Consider the following 25,002-nt stretch of genomic DNA (forward strand, 5'->3'; position numbering starts at 1 on the left):
CAGAGGTACTGGGAGGGCTTTTGGTGAAGGCCTCCGCTCATGCTGTTCTCCAGCTTCTCCTGAGGAGCTGGCCCCACCTGTTCCCCGATCAGATCCCACCCTCCACTAGCACCTGCTCCAGGGCCCCATTTTTTTTCTCAAGATTTTATTTCTTTATTCATGAGAAACACACAGAGAGAAGCAGAGACACAAGCAGAAGGAGGAGCAGGCTCCCTGCGGGGAGCCCAATGTGGGACTTGATCCCCGGACCCCCGGATCATGCCCTGAGTCGAAGGCAGATGCTCAACTGCTGAGCCACCCGGTGCCCCAAGGGCCCTATCTTAAGGGAGCCCTCTCGACTCTTCTAGGCCCTGGAGAGACTCATCAGCAGCAACATGAGGAACACCTCTGCATGTAGCATCATTGTGTCCACTAGGCCTTTTGTCATAAAGATCCTGAATGTCTGTTCACAGATAAGTGAATGACTGAAAGAATAAATAGTGTAAAACATGAGGCTGGAAGGGCCCTCGGCCAGCCCCCAGCTACTCCCTGCAGACCTGGGCTACACTGCATCCCCATGGCCATAGCACCGTTACTCACAGCAGCGAACACGGAAAAGCAACCCAGGTGTCCCAACCCAAGTGACGTGGATGGCTGCACAAAATGTGGTCTGTACCTACAGTGGAACACCACTCGGCTTTAAAAAGGAAGGAAATTCGTGGCTTTAAAAAGGAAGAACAGGGATGCCTGGTGGCTCAGCGGTTTAGCCCTGCCTTCAGCCCAGGGCGTGATCCTGAAGACCCAGGATGGAGTCCCACATCGGGCTCCCTGCATGGAGCCTGCTTCTCCCTCTTCCTGTCTCTCTCTCTCTCTCTCTCTTTCTGTGTCTCTCATGAATAAAATAATATCTTTAAGGAAAAAAAGAAAAAGGAAGAACAGGAGCACCTGGGAGCTCAGTCAGTCAAGCATCCAACGCTTGATTTTAGCTCAGGTCATGATCTCAGGGTCATGATATCCATCCAGCAAGGTGTTGGGCTTCGCACTTAGTGGGGGGTCTGCTTGAGATTCTCTCTCTCCCTTTCCCTCTGCCTCTCCCTCTGCTCACGTGTGCACTCTGTTTCTCTCAAATAAATAAATAAATAAATAACATATTTAAAAAAGGGGCACCTGGGTGACTCAGTTGGTTAAGCGTCCGCCTTCAGCTCATGTCATGATCCCAGCATCAGGCTCTCTGCTCAGTGGGGACTCTGCTCCTCTCTCTGCCTCTTCCCTCTGCTCATACTCACTCTTACTCTCTCTCTCTAATAAATAAAATCTTAAAAAAACAAACAAACAAACAACTGGACTACAGGCTGGAGGTCAAAGGAAAATGAGGAGATAGTTTGAAAGGCCCAGGAGAGTGAGTGATGAAGTACACGGTGCGGCTCCTATGAGCTCATAACAGGGAGAAGCACCCAGATCCGGGTGGCCCCTGTGCCGCCAGCCTCAGGCTTCTTGGCAGGGTCGGCATGGTGAGCCTGGGCCTTGACTCCGAGCCCTGGGTCTGAGCCCCGGGAGCACCGTGTTCTAGAGCGCATGACTTACCACACTAAGACTCATCCATTTATGGATGAGTGGTGTGTGATTACACAAGCTCGTCGTGCAAGACAGTCGTTAGTGTCTGGCCCACAGCCTGTGCTGTCACAGGCGTGGGAGAGCTGGGGCCTAGCGGGGGCATGGGCACCACATCCAGCACCTGCTCTAGACATCCCTGATTTCAGGACAGGATGCTTCTCTGCATCATTTCTCCCTTCACTATGACACCCAGGGGTGGGGGTCAGCTAAATTGTCTTCCACCCCACTTCACCCTCACTGGTTCCCCAGCCTCAGGTGAGGACTGTCAGGGCAGGGGTGAAGCCAGAGCACCTCTACCACCCAAGGACCTGGGAGTGATGTCACGTGACCTGAAAGTAAACAAGAGATAACCCCCAAGGGGGAGCCAGGCCTAGGCTTCAGCAAAACATAAACCAGGAATCAGCCCAAGACAAGACTCCTCTGGAAAAGTCAATTTCTTGCTTTGGAGAGAGTCTTCATTTGCTGCTTCTAGAAGCTTCTGTCTTTTGACACATTCACTTTACTGGTCAACTTTGATATTTCTTTATGGTTCCTCCTCCTTTTTGCTAAACGCCGTAACTGTGCCTGTGCTCTGTTTTCCAAGGAGCCTCCTCTGACCTCATTTCCCTCCCTAACGTCTCTTCTTTCCCGCCAGAAAGTGAAGTAACCCCCACGAGGCAGAAGCAGGGCCTGGCCGCTCCGTGTTGGTCTCCGGCAGGGCTCTTCCCCCAGAATGGGGCCTTTCTGGAATCCAGTCCTCAGTGAAAACCTGCCTTCCAAACCTGCCTTCCGCCCAGTGCAGCCACTAGCCAGGCGGTGACTTCGTGCAACTGAGACTGATTGGCTTCTTTCCGCGAGGAGCTCTGCTGTCCCCTGCTGTCCCCTGCTGGAAAGTCCTTGGAATGACCACGCAGGTCCAGGATGACCGCACTGGGGCCGCCCCTCTGTGGAGCAGCTGCCTGGTGCACACAGTAGTCCCGGGCTGGCCTCGGCTCTAGCTGCCCCAGGGATGGAAAGTCCTGGAAGGGAGAGCTGGGGACACTCACCAAGGTAGACTCAAACTCCAGGGAGATGGCTCCCAAGGCGCTCTCCAACTGCTCCTTCCTGGTAATGTCCAGGATCACCACCTCGGTGGGTTCGCTCATCTTTCGGATATCCCACCACATGACCTGATGGGAGGATGGGGCCACTGTGAGACCAGAGGTCCCTCCATTGCCCTGGCTTTTGCCTTTCCTACCTCCGTCACCTTCCTGGGGCCAGTCACTGGGGCCAAAGGGGTGGGTGTTAGAGGCGCCCCGCGACCTACAGGACAAATGCACTTTGAAGAACCACCACTCCGGCCCACGGTCTCCCCCTGGCTGATCATCAGGGTTATGGGCAAGCTTCATAAAACCCAGATGCTGGGGCCTCACTCCAGACCTACTGCATCAAAATGGCCAAATGTGGGCTCTGGAATCTGAATTCTTAGAGCATCCCCACAATATGGCAATACATAGCAATGTTGTAAACCCTGTATGCTTTTTTTTTTTTTAAGATTTTGTTTATTTATTCATAAGAGTCACACAGAGAAAGAGAGAGAGACAGACACACAGGCAGAGGGAGAAGTAGGCTCCATGCAGGGGGCCCCATGCGGGACTTGATCCCAGCACTCCAGGATCACACCCTGAGCTGAAGGCAGATGCTCAACCGCTGAGCCACCCAGACGTCCCGGCCTGTATGCTTTGATCCAGAAATCCCACCACATGCCATCAGTGTGCCTTTGCATGTGTGCAAAAACCTATATACAAATATACTCTTTGCTATGTTATTCCTATGATGACAACATATTGAAATCCACTTAAATGAATTATAGCATACCCAATGCAGTTTTTTTTTTCTTTTAAGTAGGCTCCATGTACAGTGTGGGCTCAAACTCACTACTCTAAGATCAAGACCTGAACAAAGGGCAGCCCTGGTGGCCTAGCGGTTTAGCACCACCTTCAGCCCGGGGTGTGGTCCTGGGGCCCCGGGATAGAGTCCCACGTCGGGCTCACTGCATGGAGCCTGCTTCTTCCTCTGCCTGTGTCTCTGCCATTCTTTCTCTCTCTCTGTGTCCGTCATAAATAAATAAAAAATCTTAAATAAAAAATAAAAATAAAAAAATAAAAAAAGACCTGAACAAAGATCAAGAGTTGGACACTTAACCGAATGAGCCACCCAGGTGTCCCCCTAATGCAGTTCTTAACAGGCATGGGGCACTGCTTTATGAAATAGGACATTTTCAAGATATACTAAGTGAAAAATATCAAGTGCAGTTATTTGCCTATGTGTAAGGTGTGCAGAAAGAGAGTGAAGACAGATGTATTCACTCCTATATACAGAGACTATCTCTGAAGGCAGCTGTAAGAAACTGAGGCAGGTGGGCACCTGTGGGGAGGGGGTTGGGAGGCTTGTGGGCAGAGGAGGGAGGAAGGTGTTTTCCTGTCTGCCCTTTTGTACCTTTTGGATTTTGTTCTATGTGCACTTACTCCTCAATTTTTTTTTAAAGATGTTATTTATTTATTTGACAGAGAGAGGGCTGCCTGGGTGGCTCAGCGCTTAAAGCATCTGCCTTCAGCTCAGGGCATGATCCTGGAATCCTGGGGTTGAGTCCCACATCGGGCTCCCTGCATGGAGCCTGCTTCTCCATCTGCCTCTCTCTCTCTCTCTCTCTCTGTGTCTCTCATGAATACGTAAGTAAATAAAAAAAAAAAAAAAAGAATGTTTATTTGACAGAGAGAGCAAGAGAGAACAAGCGGGGGCGGGGGGGGGGGCGGCGGGCAGCAGAGGGAGAGGGAGAAGCAGACTCCCGCTGAGCAGGATCCCAGATCATGACCGGAGCCAAAGGCAGATTTAGCTGACTGAACCACCCAGGCACCCCTACTACTCTTCAATTTTAAAATAAAATGCAAAAGGAAATATTTCCCCTGGGAATTCTGAAGGGGAACCAGGGAGGTATCACTGCTCCCCACATTCCCGCCCCCTACAGTGGCTGGCTAGGTACCTGCCCATCTGTGGATGCTGAGAAGCATTCAGTGCCGGTCTTCGACTGCAGCCAGATGCTGCCATACACAGGGTCTCGATGGCTGAACTCAATGGTGGACAGCTCCGCCACCAGGCTGCCCTTCCGGGTGTCCCAACAGGCTAGCAGGGGGGAGGAAATGAGAGGAAGGTGAACAGAAGTCCAGGCTCCCTTCCCTGGTGCAGGGAGCACAGCATGGAGGGATGCTGCTTCCCTTGGTTTGGCAGGTATGTGGTTTTTTAGAATCAGGACTCGATCCAAACCTGCCTGAGTTTCCTATCAACCCCCGAAGTTCTCACACAATCTCTATGCAAGCTTCACTCATTCCATTGAGCTCGTACCATGGTTGAGCGTCACACCAGGCCCTCGGGAAGCCTCTGGGAATAAGACTGTCCCCCTCTCCTTGAGAGACAGGAGGAGGGATCGGCAAGTAGAGCTCGTGCTGGGATGGTCAGGGCAAGCACCCTGGAAGGAGTACGAAGGAGCACGGACCAAGGATGAGTCTAGGATAGGGGTGGGGGGGGGGGGCCAGCCAGAGAGAAGAGTGTCTCCACCCCAGGGAAAGGCTCCTGAATAGAAGAACGTTGAGGCCAGTTTCTCTTCCCTTTTGTCCTCTGCACCTTGGCTGCCTCTGGTGGGAGATGGGAATGCAGCTCACAGACCCTTTATTCAGATCCATTACTAAGACTTCACCTCTTCTGCTTTACCAAAAAAGCCTCGGAATGTATCCAGTTTCTGTCTTGGCAGATTTTGTTTTCATTTTGCCATGAGTGTGCAGCAAGGATCCACTCTGTTACACAGAGCTATTTCTAGGAAAGCCAGTTTTGTAAAACGGCAACAAAAAACGTGATCCATGTTTTGATTTATGGACTCAAAGTCCAAGGCATTGGCCCCTGGATCTGCCTGGCCCAGGAAGGGGTTTTCCCTAAGCAGAATACCACTTGGGGGTAGGCCCTCCTTCAGTCCCTCCCACAGGCAGCAGAGCCCCAGAGTCAGGGCCACTCTGAGCTGGCGTGAAAAGCCTTGAAAGGGGTTATGAATAATGAGCGAGGCAAGACTCGTGAATAAATCATGGCACAGTGGCTCCACTCATCTTCTAAAGCCCTGGCACCCAGGTAATTTGGCAGGGAGACTTGTGGAAGCCTATGTCTGTTCTTGGGGAGGAGGTGGCAGGTCTTAGAGAGAGGGTCAGAGGCCTCAGAAGAGTGTCTAAGAAGATTCTCTGCCATCCTGCTCTTACTCTGGGAGGGAGAGAAGGGAAGGCAGAGAATATGTGAAGGGAGAAGGGTAGAGGGCTATTTTCAGGTCCAAGGTCGAGTCAGGCCTGGGGTGTGGCCACGGAGGCTGAGTGTCTGCTGCTTGGGGGCCAGGCAGGACCCACATGGGCAGCTTCCTTCCAAGATCCCTATGCATCTAAAACCCAGTTTTCTAGGTGTTCTATCAACAAAACCAGTAGACTAAGGATCTCTGAAAATCTCCTCCATAAAAGCATAAAAGCAATGAGAAAACTGGCAACAATCACCAGTCAGCTTTTTCGGAACAAGGTAGCCAAAGTGTTACAGCCATCCAGAGAGTGTTCAGGAGAAAGCTGAATGCTAGTAAGGACAGTGAGTTTTGTGGCATTTTTAACTTTCCCTAGTTAAGACCCCACACTCTCCAAATCCCACGGTAGCCTTGAAAAAATAACATTCTGCCTTCCTGGTGAAAATCTGTAACCTGGCAGCCACAGGAGGGGAAAAGCAGCCAGAGCTCATTCAGAGTCTCCTGTCTCCAGTCTCCTATCTGACCTGTCTGGTGGTTCCCCTGAAAGTTGTATTCGACCTGCCTTGGAACTTGCCAAGTGAAAAAAAGTCTTATTATGGAGGCAACTGTTGGAAATAATGACAATTACAGGCAACTGATTAACTTCGCAGCTTCCTGAAGTAGTGGATAGCAGATAGGCAAACAGCAAACTAACCACTAAGCTTGAAAGGCAAGCCTGAAAAAAAAAAAAAAAAAAGGCAAGCCTGGAGAACAAGATGTCTGTCAGGGTTTTGCAAAGCTCCAACACATTCCTAGAGATCTGGAAGGCCATATGCCCGGGTAGGGCTGTGTGTGTGCCCGGTTCTCTGCACACATTCAGGAAAGAACCGAGGAGGTCCTCAGCTCCTACTTCTGGTTGACCCTGAGGCTCTGTGCAGAGGCTCAGGAAGGGCTGGCAGTTGCCAGCTGCACACAAGCTCTTAGCAAAGAGACTAGTTGGCTGCAGGTGCTAAAGGAAATCTCTGCCCAGCCACTAAGCTAACCAAGCAGACTGTGGCGGCCACACACGATAGAGTACAGACGTCATAGAATTGGTTCAGAAAATTTACTGAAGAAATGAACAAGTACAACAAACTACAGCAATGAAAACAAACCCTGTTCAGGTATGAATGTCTGATTTCCAAAGTTCCCACTTTATATTAGGTAAAGAGGGCAATTTTCTTTTTCTTTTTTTTTTTTAAAGAATTTATTTATTTATTCACGAGAGACACACATAGAGAGGCAAAGACACAGGCAGAGGGAGAAGCAGGCTTCCTGCCAGGAGCCCGATGTGGGAACTTGATCCTGGAATTCTGGGATCACGTCTTGAGCCCGAGGCAGACGCTCAACCACTGAGCTACCCAGGCGTCCCCAAGAAGGCAATTTTCTTTTTTTTTTTATTTTTATTTATTTATGATAGTCACACACACAGAGAGAGAGAGAGAGAGAGAGAGGCAGAGACATAGGCCGAGGGAGAAGCAGGCTCCATGCACCGGGAGCCCGACGTGGGACTCGATCCCGGGTCTCCAGGATCGTGCCCTGGGCCAAAGGCAGGCGCTAAACCGCTGCGCCACCCAGGGATCCCAGAAGGCAATTTTCAACAACAACAACAACAAAAAGTTGCAAGTTATACCAAGAAACAAGAAAATATATAGGTAGGAAAAAAGGCAACAAATACAGACTGTCCCCAAGGAAGCCCAGGTGTTGGACTTACTGGACAAAGACTTCACATCATTAATTTTAAAGATGTTCAAAGAACTACAAGAAACAGTATCTATAGAAGTAAAGTATGAGAATGGCATGTTGCAAAATAAGAAATATCCATAAAGAAATAGGATTATTATTATTTTTAGAGAGACAAAGAGATGGTAAGCAGGGGAAGGGCTAAGGGGGAGGGAAAGAGAATCTCAAATAGAGTCCTCACTCAGCATGGAGTCAACACGGGGCTTGATCTCACCACCCTGAAACCATGACCCAAGCTGAAACCAAGAGTCAGATGCTTAACTGATGGAGCCACCCCGGCGCCCCAAGAGATAGGAATTCTTCTTAAAAGGAAGAACAAAATAGAAATTCTGAAGTTGGAAAATACATTCTCTGAAATGAAAATTCAGTAGAGGGGCTCAACAACAGACTCAAGCAGGCAGAAGACCGAGCTGGAGGTAGGTCATTTGAGATGATCCAGTCTGAGAAACACAAAGGAAGAGAAATGGAATTACCACAGCTGATTCAAGAAGAAAGAGAATGTGTGAAGCGATCTAGAACAGGTAAAGAAGGAGTTGTGCTAGTGGGGTGCCTGGGTGGCTTAGTTGGTTGAGCCTCTGACTCTTGATTTTGGCTCAGGTCATGATTTCAGCGTTGGGAGATCGAACCCCAGTGTTGGCTCTGTGCTCAGTGCAGTCTGCTTGAGATTCTCTCTTTCTCTCTCTCTTTCTCCCCCCTGTCCCCTCCCCCAGGCACAAGCTCTAAATAGATAAATAAATAATAAATAAATAGAATTTTACCAAAAAATGAAGGTGCATTAGCAGTTTTTAACTTCTGATAAAGAAGGACCAGATGTCTTCACTGGTGAATTCCACTGAATATTTATTCATTCATTTATTTATTCATGAGAGACACACAGAGAGAGAGGCAGAGACACAGACAGAGAGAGAAGCAGGCTCCCCGAAGGGAGCCTGATGCGAGACTTGATCCCAGGACCCTTGGATCATGACCGGAGCCAAAAGCAGATGCTCAACTACTGAGCCACCCAGGCTTCCCTTTACTGAACATTTAAAGGAGAATTAGTACCAAACTCTTCCAATAGTCAAAGAAGGAGGGAACGCATCCCCACTCATTGTGCGTGGCGGGAATCCATCACACCCATCCCCGTACAGGTGTCTCTGCCTGCCTCTCTCGAGATGGGGCTCCCCACGGGTCTCCTTATCCCTTTGCCCCCTGCTACGCTAGCCCAGCTCCAGGCAGGTAGGCAGTAAATGCTCCTTGATTTTATACTTGACCTATCATTTTCTTAAAACTTTTGTTCTGAACTGGTTTTAGACTTACTTGAACTATTGCCACTAGAGACAACTAGAACTATTACAACTACTGCTGAGCTATGAGCAAAACACGACTCACCCGGAGGTCTGGAGTCCATCCCCTGTGGCAAGCTCCCACTTCCCTCTGTGCCCGAAGGGTGGCCCTGGGCAGGTATGTGGGCCCTGGTGGACAGCAGCAGGGGCTGGGCTGGCTCCCAGTGAAGCCCGGGGCCCCTCCTTACCGAGCTGCCCGTTGTAGCAGCCTCCCAAAAGCACGTGAGAATCTTTGGGGTTGTACTCCAAGGTGACAAGAGGAGAAGATGGCTTCAGGACAATTTCAGGCTTATTGGGATTTTCTATAAAACAAGCAAACAAAATGGTCCCACCAGCTCTAGAAAGAAAAGGACAGGGTCAAACAGCCCGATCCTTCTAGAGGTGGGAGTTGGGAAGCGGCGGATGGCGGGAAAGTGGAAGCCCCTCCTGTCTTTCTCCAGGCTGCAAGTTCTAGGCCCTGGTGGCCAGAATCTGGCACTCTTGACCGTAGGGACTCTTCTAGTAGTTTTATTTCTGGTAATCAGGAGTGTGTGTGCGTGTGTGCATGTGTGTGTACATTCTGCAGGTTTGGTAGGAAACCAGGTATGACCACAAGTTTTTGTTTGTTTGTTTGTTTTTTAACACAAAGCCAACTCTCCTTGACTTCTCCAAACCAGTTTCTTGGTCTGTATAGTGGGGCTAATGGTGGGATCCACCCCCAGGGTTGCTGTAAGCATCTGTTGGGCTGGTCCAGAGCGTCATGTGCTCCGTTCTGAGTTTGGCACCCACGCCTACTAATAAGACCTAATGTTTCTTTTCAAAATGGTGACAGAGATGGGACGGTTGACAGTGTGTAGCCCACCGTCGCTGGCTACCCACCAGGCACTTGCTCTCAGAGTCAGTGTTTCTGTCAATAAGGGTCTGTCCCTTAGAGACCTTATTAGCAGACCCTTATTAGTGGACACACTGCCCCTACTGGCCGTGGGTTAAGGACAAACGGCAGGAAAGGTGGGACAGAGGTGAGTCTATCTGAATTGGGATTTGGGGGGGTCTGGTCTTGAATGCCCTGATCAAGGATCTGGAAATGAAGGGAGTTTCCTGCTTCTGACGTGGCTCTGGTTTGGCTGCTCCTGAACCTGGACAGCGAAGGGATGAGGGGCTTTCTGGGGTCCCTGGCCCCTCCCTGTGAGGGACCAGCCCTGTGAGAGTCCCCGGCCTGTAGCTTCTACCTCCCACTCTTGTGTTATGCTGGTCTCTGCCCTGCCCCCTCAGCTTTCCCAGCCACCTGAACCCCTTCGCTTCTCACCTAGGTCCCAGATGTACGATTCGTGGCTCATGCCTTCAGGTGCCCGTTGAAAATTCAAGCAAGAATATGCCACTGCCAACTTCCTGTTGCCATCCGGGTGCCAGGAGAGATGCGTGGCTGACCGCTTGATCTCCTGGGGATCCCTTTACCGGAGGGCAAGAGGGCAGAAGACTGGAGTGGAGTGAAAGGCTCCTCACACCTCTTATTTAATCAATTATTTCTTTTTGAAAGACTTTTTTTTTCTTTTTCTTTTTAGATTGAGAGACAGCAGGGGAGGGAGCAGAGGGAGAGGGAGAGAATCCCAGTGCAGAGTCGTACTCAGGGCTTGATGTCAGGACCCTGAGATCATGACTTGAGCTAAAAGCAAGTTGGACATTCAACCGACAAAACCACCCAGGCACCCCATAGAAAATTTATTTTAAGAACAAAGTTTAGGGGGATCCCTGGGTGGCTCAGCAGTTTAGCGCCTGCCTTTGGCCCAGGACGCGATCCTGGAGACCCGGGATCGAGTCCCACGTTGGGCTCCCTGCATGGAGCCTGCTTCTCCCTCCTCCTGTGTTTTTGCCTCTCTCTCTCTCTCTCTCTCTCTCTGTCTATCATAAATAAATAAATAAATCTTAAAAAAAAATCTCTTTAAAAAAAAAAAAAAGAACAAAGTTTAGGGACTCCTTTAATCAAAAACCCACTCTCACCGGCCATAGATAAAAGGCATTGATAAATACTAAACCCATGGAAATAAAAAAATATTAAGTTCTAGTCCGATATTTTCATTTGCTTTAAGTTTTGGGTCTGAGGGCTGATTTCGCATTGCTATTGAAATAAAAGGGAAAGTGGAGAATCCAGAAATATTGCTCCTGGCTATTTATCCAAAAGAGCTGCAAACTTCTGTCCACACAAAATATTACATGTGAATGTTTCCAGCAGCTTTACTCATATTTGCCCAGACTTGGAACCAACCGAGACATCCTTCAGCAGGTGAGCGGATAAATAAGCTGGGGTCCATCCAGGCAAGGGAATATTATTCAGCATTAAAAAGAAATGAGCTATAAAGCCATGAAAATATATGGTGGAAATATAACACACATCACTAAGTGAGGGAAACCAGTCTGTAAAAGGCCATAAACTGTATGATTCCAACTATGTGACATTTGGGAAAAGGCAAAACCATGGAGACAGTAAAGAGATCAAGTGTTGGCCAAGGGCTTGAGGGTAGGGAGGGATGAATATATCCTGTGGGTGGACCACAGGATTTTAGGGCAGTGAAACTACTCTGTATGATACATTTGTCAAGACTCACAGAATGTGCAACACAAGGAGGGAGCCCTAATGTAAACTATGGACTTTGGGGTGCCATAGGCTATAGGTCATGTCCCTCAGATTCAAATGTTGAAACCTAATCTCCATGATGGTACTAGGGGGGTGGCTATGGGTGGTGATGAGGCCCTGAGCCCTTTAGGATGGGATTAGAACCCGACAAAGGGGCTCTAGAGAACTCCCTCTCCCTTTCCGCCATGTGAGTTCACAGCGAGAAAATGGCAGTCTGTGAACCAGGAAGTGGGTCTTCACCCAACACAGAACCCGACCACCCTGTTCTGAGACTTCCAGCCTCTGGAACTGTGAGAAAGAAACTTCTGTTGTTTATAAGCCACCCAGGTTATGGTACTAAGCACCTGAATGCTGGTTCATGAGGGTGACGGAGGCCCCACCCTGGGGCGGGGTGTTGATGGTGGGGAAGCTGTGGGGGTGCAGGGTGGAGGGGGTGTGGGGCAACTCTCCGTCCTTTTTTTTTTTTTTTAACTCTCTGTACTTTCTAATCAGTTTTGCTATAGGCCTAAAGCTGCTCTGAAAAATAAACTCTTAATTTAAAAAAAGAGGAGGAGGAAGGAGAACGAGCAAGAAGTAGCAAAGGCCTACACTGAGACTTTGCCCTTGAAGTAATCAGAAGGAACAAAGGAAAGTGGGGAGCCACACAGCTTTCTCACTCCGTGGTTCCTCCATTTCACTCCTCCCCGGGAGCACTGTTATAATAAGAGGAGTGCAGGCTGGGATCCAGGAGACCAGAGTTCCTTCCTCCACTGTGTGTCCTGGGAGCTGTCCCCTCCTAGGGGTGGTCACCCCCTCATCTGTCAACTGTTGAGGCTGGATGGGACGATTTCCAACCCACCGTCCTGCTAAGGTGTCCCTATGGAAGGTCAGACCCCAGCAGGACAGCCCGCGCCCTGCCCTAGCCCCCTTCTCCTGGCCGCCCTTGGCCCCGTTCTGCACATGGTGACTCAGCCCTGGATCACAAAAGGGTCCTTCCCAGTTGTGCTGGGACTGGGTCAAGTGCTCCCCAGGACCCTCAGGGACGAATCTCTCCAGAATTGGCATTTGAGGCTAGCCACTTCCAAAATCACAGGGATATATATATATATATATATTTTTTTTTTTTCAAGCAAAAAAAAAAAAAAAACAAAACAGAAAGTGCTACCCTATGTACTGTTCTGCACCTTGTTTGTTCTGGTTTGGTTTCACAAAGTAAATCTTGTCAGGGAAGGGGCTGCCTCCTTCATTCCTTTTTTGTTTTGTTTTTTGTTTTTTGTTTTTGTTTTTGTTTTTACTGAAGTTCGATTTGCCAACATGTAGTATAACACCCAGTGCTCATTCCACCAAGTGCCCTCCCCAGTGCCCGTCACCCGCCTCCTTCATTCCGACAGCAGTGTAGTATCCGCTGTGTGGGCTTCCCCGAATTGCTGGAAGCAGTCCCCTACCGGATTTAGCTTGCTTCCAGTCTCTGGCTAGCACACCCCCTGCGGCAGTGAATGTCCACTCACGCAGTGATTCCACACTCACGTTATCTATGGGATGGTCCTGGTGTCACACTGCTGTCCTTGGAGCTTATTATCAGGTACACTCCCGTGAGTGTGGGACAAGGGTCCCGTCTGCCCATAGTGCTGTTGGCTCACGGATGTCCCATATTTTGTACTCATTCTGCCCCGCAGGGATCGACCCGCCTTGCACAGAGCTCTGCAAATTCCCTTAGTCTTTCTCTGGAGTCAGTCCTCGTTCTCCCTCAACCAGACCTGCCCCCAAGGTAGGGACCAGTTGGATGCTGGGTGTTCCATCGCTCTGCTCCTTACCGAGCTCAGAGCGCAGATGGCATCGTACCCACGGCATGGAGTGGTCGGCAAGGAGTAGTGACCTCTGGAAGCACCCACCCCGTAGGGATGACAGAGATCGGCCAGACATCTGAGAGGTACCTGAAAACATTGATGGTTTTAGCTGAAGGGGCCTCCTCTGTCACTTCTACTGCATCCTCGTCGTCAAAATACTCCTGGTAGATGTCGATGGCATTATTCTGCTTGATGCAGTGCTCCATGATCTGAGGAGGACACATGCAGAGCATCTTAGCAGGAAGAGGACGTCCCTGCAGCCTGAGCGGGACTGTGATGGAGTCTGGGAGGGACAAGACATAGCCAGTGGTCTTTCCCCTTCCTTCCAGCCCATGTGTTCTCAATGGTGGTGACATCACCTCCCACTGGGTAAACGCTGGTTGGGGGGGGGGGGGCGGGTCAAATAATAGGACTTTTTATGTATAAAGCACAGACATATATAGAGGACATAAGCAATATACGAATGGCATTAAGATTTGATGGGGGAGGCGATTTGGAAAAAAAGGTCTGAAAAGGCTCTTTGGGGGACAGCAACGAAACAGGATGATCCCTCCATATGCAGCAGCTATCTCCTGGCTGGCACCCAGAGGGCCCTCTCTATTTTTCCAGATGTCCAACAAGGAAAAGCCCAAGCTCAAGTGTCTCCTCTTCCAGGAAGCTCTCCCCAATCCCTTCAGCAGGAAGTCAAATCTCCCTCCTTATGGAGCAGAATAGCCAGTCATCCCTCATCTTCCAGCATGTCTTTCTATATTATATGGTGATATCTTGGTCCTTGTCTTTGGCCTCCAGGGGATTACACACTCTTTGGGGCAGGATGTATGTGAGTTTTTGCTATTATTATTATTATTATTATTACAATTCATTTTTGGAGTCTCTGCTGTGCCTGGCAGAGGCTTGAAGCCCAGTCCAAAAGTGTTGAAGGAATGAATGAATGATCCCTCTTGGCAGGTGGCTGCTGGGTGGGGTTCTTTGGGGTCCTCTTTGCTCAAAGGGAGCACTTGTTGGACTCCTCTTGAAGCCCATCCAGCCCTTGCACCTTCCCGTCTTCCCCTTTGGCCTGCTATTGCGGACTGGTCTGCCTGCTTTGGTCTGGAAGGTTCCTGAAGGCAGTCTGTGTTCTTTCCCCGAGTAGCCACGGGAGCCGAGCACAGCGCCAGGCATGGCCAGGGCTTCGCATGCAGGTGGGGAGCCCCAGTGATGGCTGGACCCAAGGGAGCCTTACCGAGCCGAGCTGCATGATGGTGTTGATGTAGTTCTCGTCCTTCTCCACCTTCTTCCGGAACCGGATGGTCTGCTCCAGCTCTAGGGGGTTCACATCCTTGGGCCAGCCCCCCTCGACGTGGTTAATCCCCCGGGTCTCCATCTCAAACCGCTCTGTGTTGGCCTAAACAAAGAGCCACGGCTGAGAACATGCCTGCCCCTGTGTCCCTTCCACCAACCAGGATCCCGGGCCCATCGACCCCAAGCCCTGGACGCTCGGGGATGGACCCATGTGGCCAAAGCCACAATGCTGTCAGGTTTCAGCAAGGATCTTTCTGGTCCTCGGGTGGTCATAGGTAGCCACGAAAGTGCCATCCTATGGAGCCAGCAGCTTTGCGGCTGAGGCCACTGGCCGTGGAAAATCCAGTCCTGACTTTATCTAATGGACCAGGGGAGCCCACCCGTCTGTTCTGTGCGATCCCAAAGAAAAAGAAGTGAATGAGCCTGCTCTGCTTTATCGTTTACAAAGTCACAGGAATTGAAACTTGGAAAGTTGGGAATCCGCAACTTTCTCCCCGTTCTCTGGGGCAGGGAGGATGGTGGATACAGATGTAGTTTACCCCATAAACTTGTTGCTATGCCTCCTTTCTAATTTTCTCCTCCCATTTTTAAAATTGTGGGAAAATACATATAAATTTACCATTTTAACCATTTAAAAACATATGATTCTGTGGCATTAGGGGCCTTCTCGAGGTTGTATCACCATCACCCCCTTTAGTTCCAGAACTTTCTCATCACCCCAAGTGGAGACCCCAAACCCATTAAGCAGTCGCTCCCCTCCTCCTTTCCTTTCTAAGCCAGGGCTCACAAAAGCAGTGAGTCTTCACGGGGTGGACCCGCCGACAGGAGACCCTAAGGCCATCCTGCTTAGTTAGCTACTCCGTGGACAATGTCACCCTGGTCTCTGTGACAGCATTTAGCCCTGGGAAAGCAGGAAACTCAGTGTTTGAACCATGAGTTACTGGAACCACCCACAGTCAAGTGTGACTTTCACTGGGTTGATTTGGGACATGACAAAGTGGGTTCCCTCCTTCAAGCTAGTTTTCTCTCAGCGATGCCTGGCATTGTGCGAGGCGGCTCACACACCCGCTTTAGACGGACAGGAGCTCAAACTTCAACATGAGGCTCCACTCTGGTATCATGGAGGCCCCTCTGACCAGAACTTTCCATGGTACCCTTTCCTTTTCACATGTTGGGCAGGTGCCTATAGATCTGAATCCCTACTCCCTCAGGATACCTCTCCCAGCTGTACCACACGCCTAAGACGCCTCTAGCAAGAGTCTTAGGGGTGAGACCAGAGCCCACAGGAGAGAGAACATCTTGCTTCATGTTCATCTGGCCCAGGGAATGGCTGGTCTGGGGTCTTTTCCTGCCCCTGGGCACCGCGGTGGGTCATGGGGCAATTCTGGAATTCTGGCCTCATACTTCCAGCATCTGCATTGGGCCACTCTAACTGGCTCCCAGTCACCCTGAGAGTCACCCAGTCCCACTTACCGCCCTGCCCGGCCACCCTGCCAGGCTACATGCTCACTGGTCTGGGCCCCCGGGGCAGGGACCCACCTCATGCTCTGACATGCTAGTGGAGCACTGGATGCCCTTGTCCACGGGGTTCCTTTCCACAAACTGCTCGGCCAGCTCGGGGTTGGGCGGGATGTCGATGTTCAGCTCGGCCTGGCGGTCTGAGAAGTTGCATTGCTTCCCAAACTCGCTTCGCTTCTTGACGTACACGTACACGATCTCCATGGTACCGGCTGCTGTGGGGGGCAGAGGGAGGGGGTGCAGTAAGGGGCCCCACGTGGCTGCTTCCCCGTCCCCAGGGGCATCACCAGGGGTGGCTCCAGGTTCCCAGTCTGGTTGAGGGGAGGGGTCAAGGGGGTAAGTTCAGAAGCCGCATCAGCATTTTAAAAAAAATCATTTATTGAGTAATGACTACATGGGTTATTTTGTTCAGTTCTTGGGATTGCCCTCTGAGGTGGATGATAAAATCTCCATTTTACTTTGAAGGAATCTCATACTTAGAGATGCCCTGAGTGCCCTGCCTGGGACCACATAGTTAATAATGGGTGCAGCCACTCTGACTGACTCCACAGCTCTTACTCACCAAATGATAGTGTTTACTGAATTAATATGTTCATTGGGAGGCAGGACGAAATACTGAAGCGATTACATTGCATGCACTAGACCTGGTCATACAGCACAGAGATTTGAGAGCCCAGGCGTCTCTGGAAACTCTCCCTCCCAACCACCTGATTGTCCACAAGACCACCCCTTCCTGGAGTTCTAGGTATGGGACTCTACCCTCCACCACTCCCCCCATGTAGAGCCTCCTCCCTCTACATCACTCCAACCATGATGGGGCTGGGAGTCCACCTGGGAAGGGGAGAGAGCCAGACCATTTCCCAACATGCCTTTAAAAGAACTGGTCACGACGGCACAGTGGGGAATTGGCAGGCAGGCTGGGCTGAACGCTGACTTCAAGTCCTGGCCCTGCCACTCACCAGCTGCTTGACCATGGCTGGGTCACCGGGTCACTCCCGCACCTGACACACTGAGCTGCTGAGCTGCTGAAATGCAAGGCTCTGAGAGTTGGCCACAGAGCCAGCATTTGTATGTAATGCAGGGAAGGCTTCTCTCACGGATGCTAACTGGAAGTCTTAGGCAGTTCCCATAAATTGCTCTTCTCTGCACTGTCCCCTGTCACATCAGGAGACTCTGTGGGGTGACTTCCATGACTGGCTGTCTGATGAGGTCTATGACATTGCACTATAGAGGTTAGCAGAGTTGCCCATTTGCTGGCCACTCCTAACTCTCAGAAAGTGTGTCTGTGATGGCAAGCTCCCCAGGGCTCGGCTCTCAGGTCTGTGAGGCTCTTGGGCCTGCAGGGAGCCCTTGGATGAGCGGGTGGGAGCGGTGGGGAAGACGGCCGTACAAGAGCCTTGCTGTGGTTTGTTTTACGACTGAAGGTTTTTGGTCACCCAGAGTTTAGCTTCTTGCCTGTGAGCAAGTATTGCTACCTTTGAATGAAAGGGGGACCTGGTGGGAACGTTCTTGGAGGACATGTGTCCTGCTTTAAGTAAAACCCACAGAAAAATATCCAAACTTAGTAAACAGATGAAAAATGCAACAGAGATGCTAGAGGAGTAACTCATTTTCCCAAGCAACGTTGTATTGGAGTTTTTTTATTTTTATTATTTTTATTTTTTTTTTATATTGGAGTTTTTGCCTAAGGAGGCCCTCCGGGGGAACCCAAAGTGAGTCTATTTTTTAAATCTAATTACATAGACTTTTTAGGAATTCATAGGTTTTGTGAATGCCAGACTTCATGCTTTATATTTGTTCTTACAGTTTCCATTCTTTCACTTACTCATTCAGCAGACATTTACTTGAAGCAGCATAATCAAGAAGGTGCAGTACTGGCATAAGGACGGACATAAATATCAATGGAACAACATTGAGAGTTCAGAAATAAACCTTTATATTTATGGCCAACTTATTTTGAAAAAGGTACTAAGGCAGCTCAACAGAGAAATGATGGTCTCTTCAACAAATAGTGCTGGGCCAACTGGATGTTCACATGGGACAGAATGACCGTGGACCCCCTACCTCACACCACACACACACACATTAATGCAAAGTGGATCACAGGCATCAATGTAAGAGCTAAAACCATAACACTAAGGGGGAAGAACACAGAGGGAAATCTTCGTGACCCTGATAGGGCAGATTTCTTAGATAAGGCATCAGAAGCATGGTCCATAAAGCAAAAAACAATGATAAATGGGACTTCGTTTGCACCTCAGAAAATAACATTGGGGCTCCTGGGCAGCTCAGTCAGTTAAGCGTCTGACTCTTGGTTTTGGCTCAGGTCATGATCTTCGGGTTGTGAGATCAATTCTCATATTGGGCTCCACACTGGGCATTGGAACCTGTTTCAGATTCTGTCTCTGCCCCTCCCACCTCCAGGTCAAACGCTCATGCTCTTTCTCTCTCTCTCTAAAAAAGCCAAAAAAACCCCAAATCCGTAACATTAAGAAAATGAAAAGACAAGTCAGACTTGAAGAAAATATCTGTAAATCGTATCTTAAAAAGGACTTGCATCTAGAATATATAGGCACCTGTGGGGTCCTTGGCACTGTGAGCAGTAGTCTGCAGGTGCCCTCACTGCATGCCCCCCATGGCCCTTCAGATACAATTCTTGTTCTGCATATGAAGAAGCCAATGCTCAGTGAGCTTAAACACCTTGTCAAAGGTCACAGCTCTTAAGTTGAGGCAGAGCCGGGGCCCAGGCCCATCTGGCTCTAAAGTGATGATCCTTAACCTTGGCTACATGCGTAGAAGCTCGGGGGTCGGGGGGCGGGGGGCGGGGCGGCTGTTTATAAAATCACATTGCTCAGGTTGAACAGCAGACTAGTGAAATCAGAATCTCTCCCTGGAATTTTTCAAACTCCCCAGGATAATTCCAGCATGCAGCCAAGGTTAAGAACTACCAACTTAAAGTGAGGGTTCTTAATCGCTCAGCCAGCCTGTCTCAAACCTGGGACGTTCGTTCACAGTATGGAGATTCCCAGGCCTCCTCTCGCAAATGCTGACCATGTGTTTGGGCTGGGGCCTGTAGTGTGTATTTTTCACAATCTCCCCTGGATGAACATTATGACCAGACACATGTCTAGTCTGCCTCCCCTCACCTCCAAGGCTGCAAGGAACCAGACCAGTGGGCCCTGGCTGGCTGGCCCCTGAGCTATAGGGCCAAGGGCCGTGTGACAGCCCAGGAGCACGTGCCCGAGGTGGCCTTCGGCCTTGGAGCAGCTGAGGCAGAGGCGAAGGGGTGAGGGTGGGAAGGTTAACCCCTTGATCTCTTTGTATCCACATACATTGTTCCTCCAAGACAGCACCACCCCAACCCACTCCTAGGCCCAGAACGGCGCTACCTGAATCAGACTCACAGAAAACAGGATTTTCTGCTCTTTCTAACGGTTTGGAGACTGTAGCCAGGAGAGGTAGAAGCAATGGCTCAGACCCCAGAGGGTGGGAAGAGAAGTCCAACTTGCAGGAGGTGGCCCTAATGTGTTCCTTCTCTATGGGCAAAAACATACAATCTTGTAAAGAAGAACCAGTGGGTCCATTCTGGCCTCTGCCCGCACATCGTTGTGGGGCCACAGGGGGGCTCCTGGGTCCCTACCGTGACCGGCTGCCTGTCTCTCCCTCTGTTAAAAGACAATTGCTGAAAAAGCCAGCTCTTTGGACATACAAGGAGGCCTAAGAGCATGAGGAAACTCCAAGGACACAAAATAGCCTCTTTAGCCCAGACCATATTCGAAACAGCTTGCTTTCCTTCCCGGTGCCTCCCAAGACCAAGCTAGGAGCGAGAACAGAGGCATTGTTTTCTATCTGGAGGCAGACAGAGGGGACATTTAAAGGCTGGCCTGGTGACGGGAAGACAGCTCATTCAGGGGCCCAGAGCGGGCTCTTTTTCACCAGCCGGCAGAGCCCGAAGATGAATAGGGAGGTCAGCCCTGGGGGTCTCAGGAGGTCTCTCCTCACTTGGTGAGACAAGTGCCACTAGCTGGGCTTCCCCAGGCGGCACTGTCTGTCTGCAAAGGGGACCTCCGAGGGGGGTAGGGGGCAGGCAGGAACCCTGGCCTCTGGGAGTTGGGGGATGCGGTCCCCCACCCGTGGGAACCTAGAGACCCAGGGGCATGCGGGACTCTGCAGTGAGTCTCAAACACAAGAAACATAGGGCTGGAGGCGTGCTGGCTGGGAGCGTCGAAACTGCAACCGTCTCCCACACCCCGGGACGGTCAGATCAGAACCTTCACCAATGAGAAAAACTCCTCTTGTGCAATGACAGTGAGTAAAGTGATTCCTAGAAAGAACCTCCCTGACTCATGAGAAAGTGTGTTTTCCAAGTTTGGGGTGGAGCTCAGGGTGGGAGCTTAGTGGGGAGGCAAGAGGAGGGTGGCTGCTTTCCCTCCACGCCGGACTCCACGTAATATAAACACGAGAACACTTTCCTCTTCCTCGTGGTCCCTGGGGCAGCCCCCAGTGTTTGTGCCAGGGATTGATGGCCTCTGTGTGGCACCCGGCCAGGCTTCCTTCTCTCTTCCTTACGTCTTTGCGGATTTTCCAGAATTTAGGGTCTTAAGGGACTTACTTGCCTTCAAATGAGGCAGATCTCCCTAGGAACCCACCCCGCCCCCTAGCACCGCGTCATCCCACCTGGGCAACGCCATCGAGGCACACTGGGGTCAACCTGGGGGGAGCTGAGGCACGTGGATGATGAGGACAAGCAGAATGGGGAGGAGGACCCCAGGACCCCAGGCTGGCTGTGTTGGTGTCTACCAGCGATACCCCCACTACGACGCTGGGGGCAGACCATGCACTTTTCACTCACCCCTGTCCCCAGTGCCTGGTGCAGCAAGGAGCCCAACACTCCCTCCGTCCCATGCTGCTCCCATGCTGCGTACCAGCCCGGGCCCAGGGTTCTCCCCCAGAACCCTTTCTCCCCTCCTCTTCCATTTCTCATCAGAAAAGCACAGCCCAGCGAGGTGAAGATGTGAGAGGGGGAAGCGCAGGGTCTGAAAACCCGAGAACACCCCTCTGTGGTTCCAGACATTGTGATAAACTCTGAACGCGTTGCAGGAAGGTGGAAGCGACCCTGTGACCTTGAGCATGGTATCCCAACCCGGGCAAGAATGTCCCGCTCCGGGCAAGGAGAAAATAAAACCGTGCATTTCAGGGATTGACTGCCTAGTCGGTGATCAATAATTATGAATTCCCTGCCCACCCTTCTTATCAGAAAGCCCACCTCCTGCCATTCCAGCCCAGAACGTACTTCCCAGCCAGCCAGCTGTGAACCCTGTGGAGGTCTCCCCGGCCCAGCCTCCAGGAGACTTGGTGGATCAGGACCAGACCGACTGGGAGCACGGGGTGCGGGAGGGAAGCTGACCAGAACCTGCAGGCTCCTGTGACTCGGAAGGAGTGAGGGCAGCCGGGTCGGAGGGGCGGGGACCCCCAGCACCCAGCGTCCAGAGCTCTCCCGGATGGCTGCCCCCAGGAGGAGCTCCTTGCACCCTCGCTGATTACCACCCTCGGGGGCTCCCCGCTTCACTCCTCTCCTCTTCAGCCTCCAGATCCACCCCCGGCCCGCGTCCTTACCCTCCTCGGTCCGTTCCTGTGGCCGCCGGGGCCGCAAGGGAAGCACCTGAGCCTCTGCGCCCACCTGGCGCTGCTCAAACGGCTCCGACCCGCGGAGTTGACCTGTTGCCTAGCAACCCTGGCCGGGCCGGGACGCGGGGCGGGGCGGAGCACGTGACCCTCCTCTCCCCCAGCGTCTAGAGGAGGAGGTCTCCAGAGTTAGGAGAAAAAGTAACCGGGTGAGTGGTTCTTATCACACCGGAGATAATAACCGGCCGTGGGATCTCTGCCAGGTGCTTATCCAAGTCTACAGAAAGGCACTGGGCAGGATCCTGCGAAAATGCAAAGTATTGTAGTCCACGCCGGGCAAGTCCTGGGCCCTGGCTGGTGATGCCCTGGCTGGTGATGCCCGGCTCTGCTGTTTATGGGCCTGTGGTCTGGCAGGCTGTCTTACTGCTCCTTCCTGTGGGATTCCTCGACCCCTCAGCGGGCATCTCCCCTGTGCAACCGTAGGCCCTGCACACTGCACAACCACGAAGCCTGACTACACAACCAGGGTGGATGCTCCTGGGCGGTAGGGGTGGGTGTTCCATGTAAACGCCCACTGAGTGTTCACTGAATGCATGAGTGAATAAAATGAAGTTCCTCCCGGGGATGAGGCAATGAAGCGAGATGGTCTAAACTGGAAGCACGGCGGTTAGCACACAGGGGTTTGGATCCCAGCGGGGCCACTTACTCCTTACTCATCATATGACCCTGGGAGAGTTACTTTGTTTTTCTAAGACCGAACGTTGTTCATCTACAAAATGAGGGGACAGGGACCCCGAATTGGGAGGCCCAACTGAGCCAACACAGCGGAGTGCCCAGGCCCGTGCTGTTGGCGGAGTCTGCACCCAAACCCAAGCCAGCCCTGTACTTGCCACCACAGGGAAGCAGGCTACCCAAGTTCAGGGATGGGCACTTGAGGTCGGGACTGGGGTAGACAGGGGCTGTGTCAGCCAAAAAGTGGGATTGGGGATTGGAATTGGTCTTGAAAAATGGTGATGAGCTGCAGGGGAAGGAGTGGGGAGAGCATTGCAGATTGGGGGGAAGGGTGATCGTGATGGAGAAAGACATTTAGGGTGGGGGTGGATGTATCATTGTGGCAGGAGTTGACAGTCCCTGTAGGGGAGAAAATGAGACGGGGATTTGCAAAGGTCAGCTGGGCCAGTTTGCGGGGATGTTCTGAGAGGCAGGCTCAGGCAGCTGGACAGCTTCCGTGGGTTTTTGGAGTTGAGAAATTACAGGGAGAAAGCAAATTCCCTCCCACTCCTGTTCCCCATCTTCTCCATAAATGTGTCTTCATCGCCACCCATCTGCCTCTAACTGGGCAGGTGCAAAAAATTCCCAACCATTCTAACAAGCCCCAAAGTGACGGCTGCCACCAACAACCCCCCTCCCTTAGCTCCTGCTCCCACCAGTGCCTCCAAGCAAAGGGCTGTCTTGGGGTGGGTGCTGAGGGCGGTGATGGGGGCTGGGTGCGTGAGGGTCTGAAAGCCCCATTGAACTGGCTCTGTGCAGTCAGAGGCGAATCAGACCCAGACAAAGCATCCAGAAGAAACAGATCGGCTCCACAATGGAGCATTGGCTGGTTGGGACTGGAAACACAGACATCCTCCTCACCCTCCCCCCAGCCCTGGAGAGCTGAGACCCTCAGCACATGCATTAATCCCTGGGTGGGAAAGTGGGGGCACTGGATAGTGGAGAATGGGGAAATGGGAAAAGTTGAAGGAGTCCTGTGGCTGCCTTTTTCATATTATTGCAATGATTTATTACAGGTTCCCCACCCCCACCTGCAGGGTGCATGCTTGACAGGGCCTTGGACAGCTCTGTTCTCTGGCAAAGCAGCAGTCATCTCAGCCACCCTGGGAAGCCAGCATGAGGTCATGGAATTAGGAGATGCCCAGGCATCCAGATAAAAACAACTTTCAGTGTCTCCCGGATGTCTGCCCAATCACAGGGGAATTGGCTACTGAGATTCTTCGCTGAGAGCAGCCCCGGACCCTAGCCACCCCTAGGTCTGTCCAGGATCCACTGTACTCCTGTCCAACCCTCACTATGATTTTTCCAATCTTTTTTCTATTATGGTAAAATATACATGACACAAAATTGATCGCCGTAACCATAGTTAAGAGTGTGGTTTAGTGGCATTAAGTACATTCACAGTGTTGTGCCGCCATCACCACCATCCATCCCCAGAACTTTTCCATCATGCATAACTGGATCTCTATACCCATTAAACAATAAGTCCTCATTTTCCCCTTCCCCAGCTCCTGGCACCCGCAAACCTACTTTCTGTCTCTGATTTTGACTACTCTCTGTACCTATTGTAAGTGGAATCACACATCGTCTTTTGTGTCTGACTTATTTCACTTGGCACAGTATCCTCAAAGTTCATCCATGGTGTAGCCTGTATCAGACTTCTCTTCCTTTTTAAGACTGAGTAATATTCCATTATCTGTATAGATGGCATTTTTTATTTTTATTTATCTACTCATCCACGGATGGACGCGAGGGTTGCTGCCACTTTTTTTTTTTTTTTTTTTTACTATTGGGAATAATGGTGCTGTGAACCTGGGTGTACAAACATGTCTTCAAGACTGCTTTCGATTCTTTTGGGAAGTAGAATTAATTTCTGGGTTCTATGGTCATTCTATTGACTTCACAGAATTTCTTGATTTTTAATTTATTTTATTTTATTTTATTTTATTTTTTTTTGATTTTTAATTTTTTGAAGAGCCTCCATACTGGTTGCTACAGCAGCTGTACCTTTTTGCATTCCTGCTGATAGTGCACAAGGGTTCCAGTTTCTCCACATCCTTTCCAACAGTTGTTCTTTTCGGGGTTTTGATAGTAGCCCTCTTAATGGATGTGGGGCAATGTTTCACCATAGCATTGATTTACGTTTCCCCAGCAATGACTGATGGTGAGCATCTTTTCATGTGCTTGTTGACCATCTGTATGTCTTCTTTGGAGACATGTCTACTCAAGTCCTATGTCTAGTTTTTTTTTTTAATTTATTTATTAATCAGAGATACAGAGAGAGAGAGAGAGAGGTAGAGACGCAGGCAGAGGGAGAAGCAGGCTCCAGGCAGGGAGCCCGATGTGGGACTTGATCCCGGGTCTCCAGAATCAGCCCCTGGGCTAAAGGTGGCGCTAAACCACTGAGCC

General features: G+C 50.8%; 1 protein-coding gene across 2 annotated transcripts in view; it reads right to left on the minus strand.

Annotated features, from left to right (window-relative positions):
* Positions 1-21,938, minus strand: part of DNAI2 (dynein axonemal intermediate chain 2) — a 29,091-nt gene extending 7,153 nt beyond the window's left edge. Inside the window, exons 1-8 of one of the 2 annotated variants that reach the window (XM_025467884.3) lie at positions 21,814-21,938; positions 16,219-16,412; positions 14,621-14,782; positions 13,486-13,607; positions 10,247-10,389; positions 9,150-9,263; positions 4,595-4,734; positions 2,619-2,741 (exon numbers count right to left, since the gene is read on the minus strand). In XM_025467884.3, coding sequence (XP_025323669.1) covers positions 2,619-2,741; positions 4,595-4,734; positions 9,150-9,263; positions 10,247-10,389; positions 13,486-13,607; positions 14,621-14,782; positions 16,219-16,401 — 987 coding nt within the window. In that variant the 5' untranslated portion in view covers positions 16,402-16,412; positions 21,814-21,938. The remainder of the gene's footprint in view (positions 1-2,618; positions 2,742-4,594; positions 4,735-9,149; positions 9,264-10,246; positions 10,390-13,485; positions 13,608-14,620; positions 14,783-16,218; positions 16,413-21,813) is intronic. The other variant, XM_025467885.3, reaches the window with a different exon arrangement.
* Positions 21,939-25,002: the final 3,064 nt, after the last annotated feature.

This window comes from Canis lupus, chromosome 9 (genome assembly GCF_003254725.2).
Source record: "Canis lupus dingo isolate Sandy chromosome 9, ASM325472v2, whole genome shotgun sequence".
Taxonomy (NCBI): domain Eukaryota; kingdom Metazoa; phylum Chordata; class Mammalia; order Carnivora; family Canidae; genus Canis; species Canis lupus.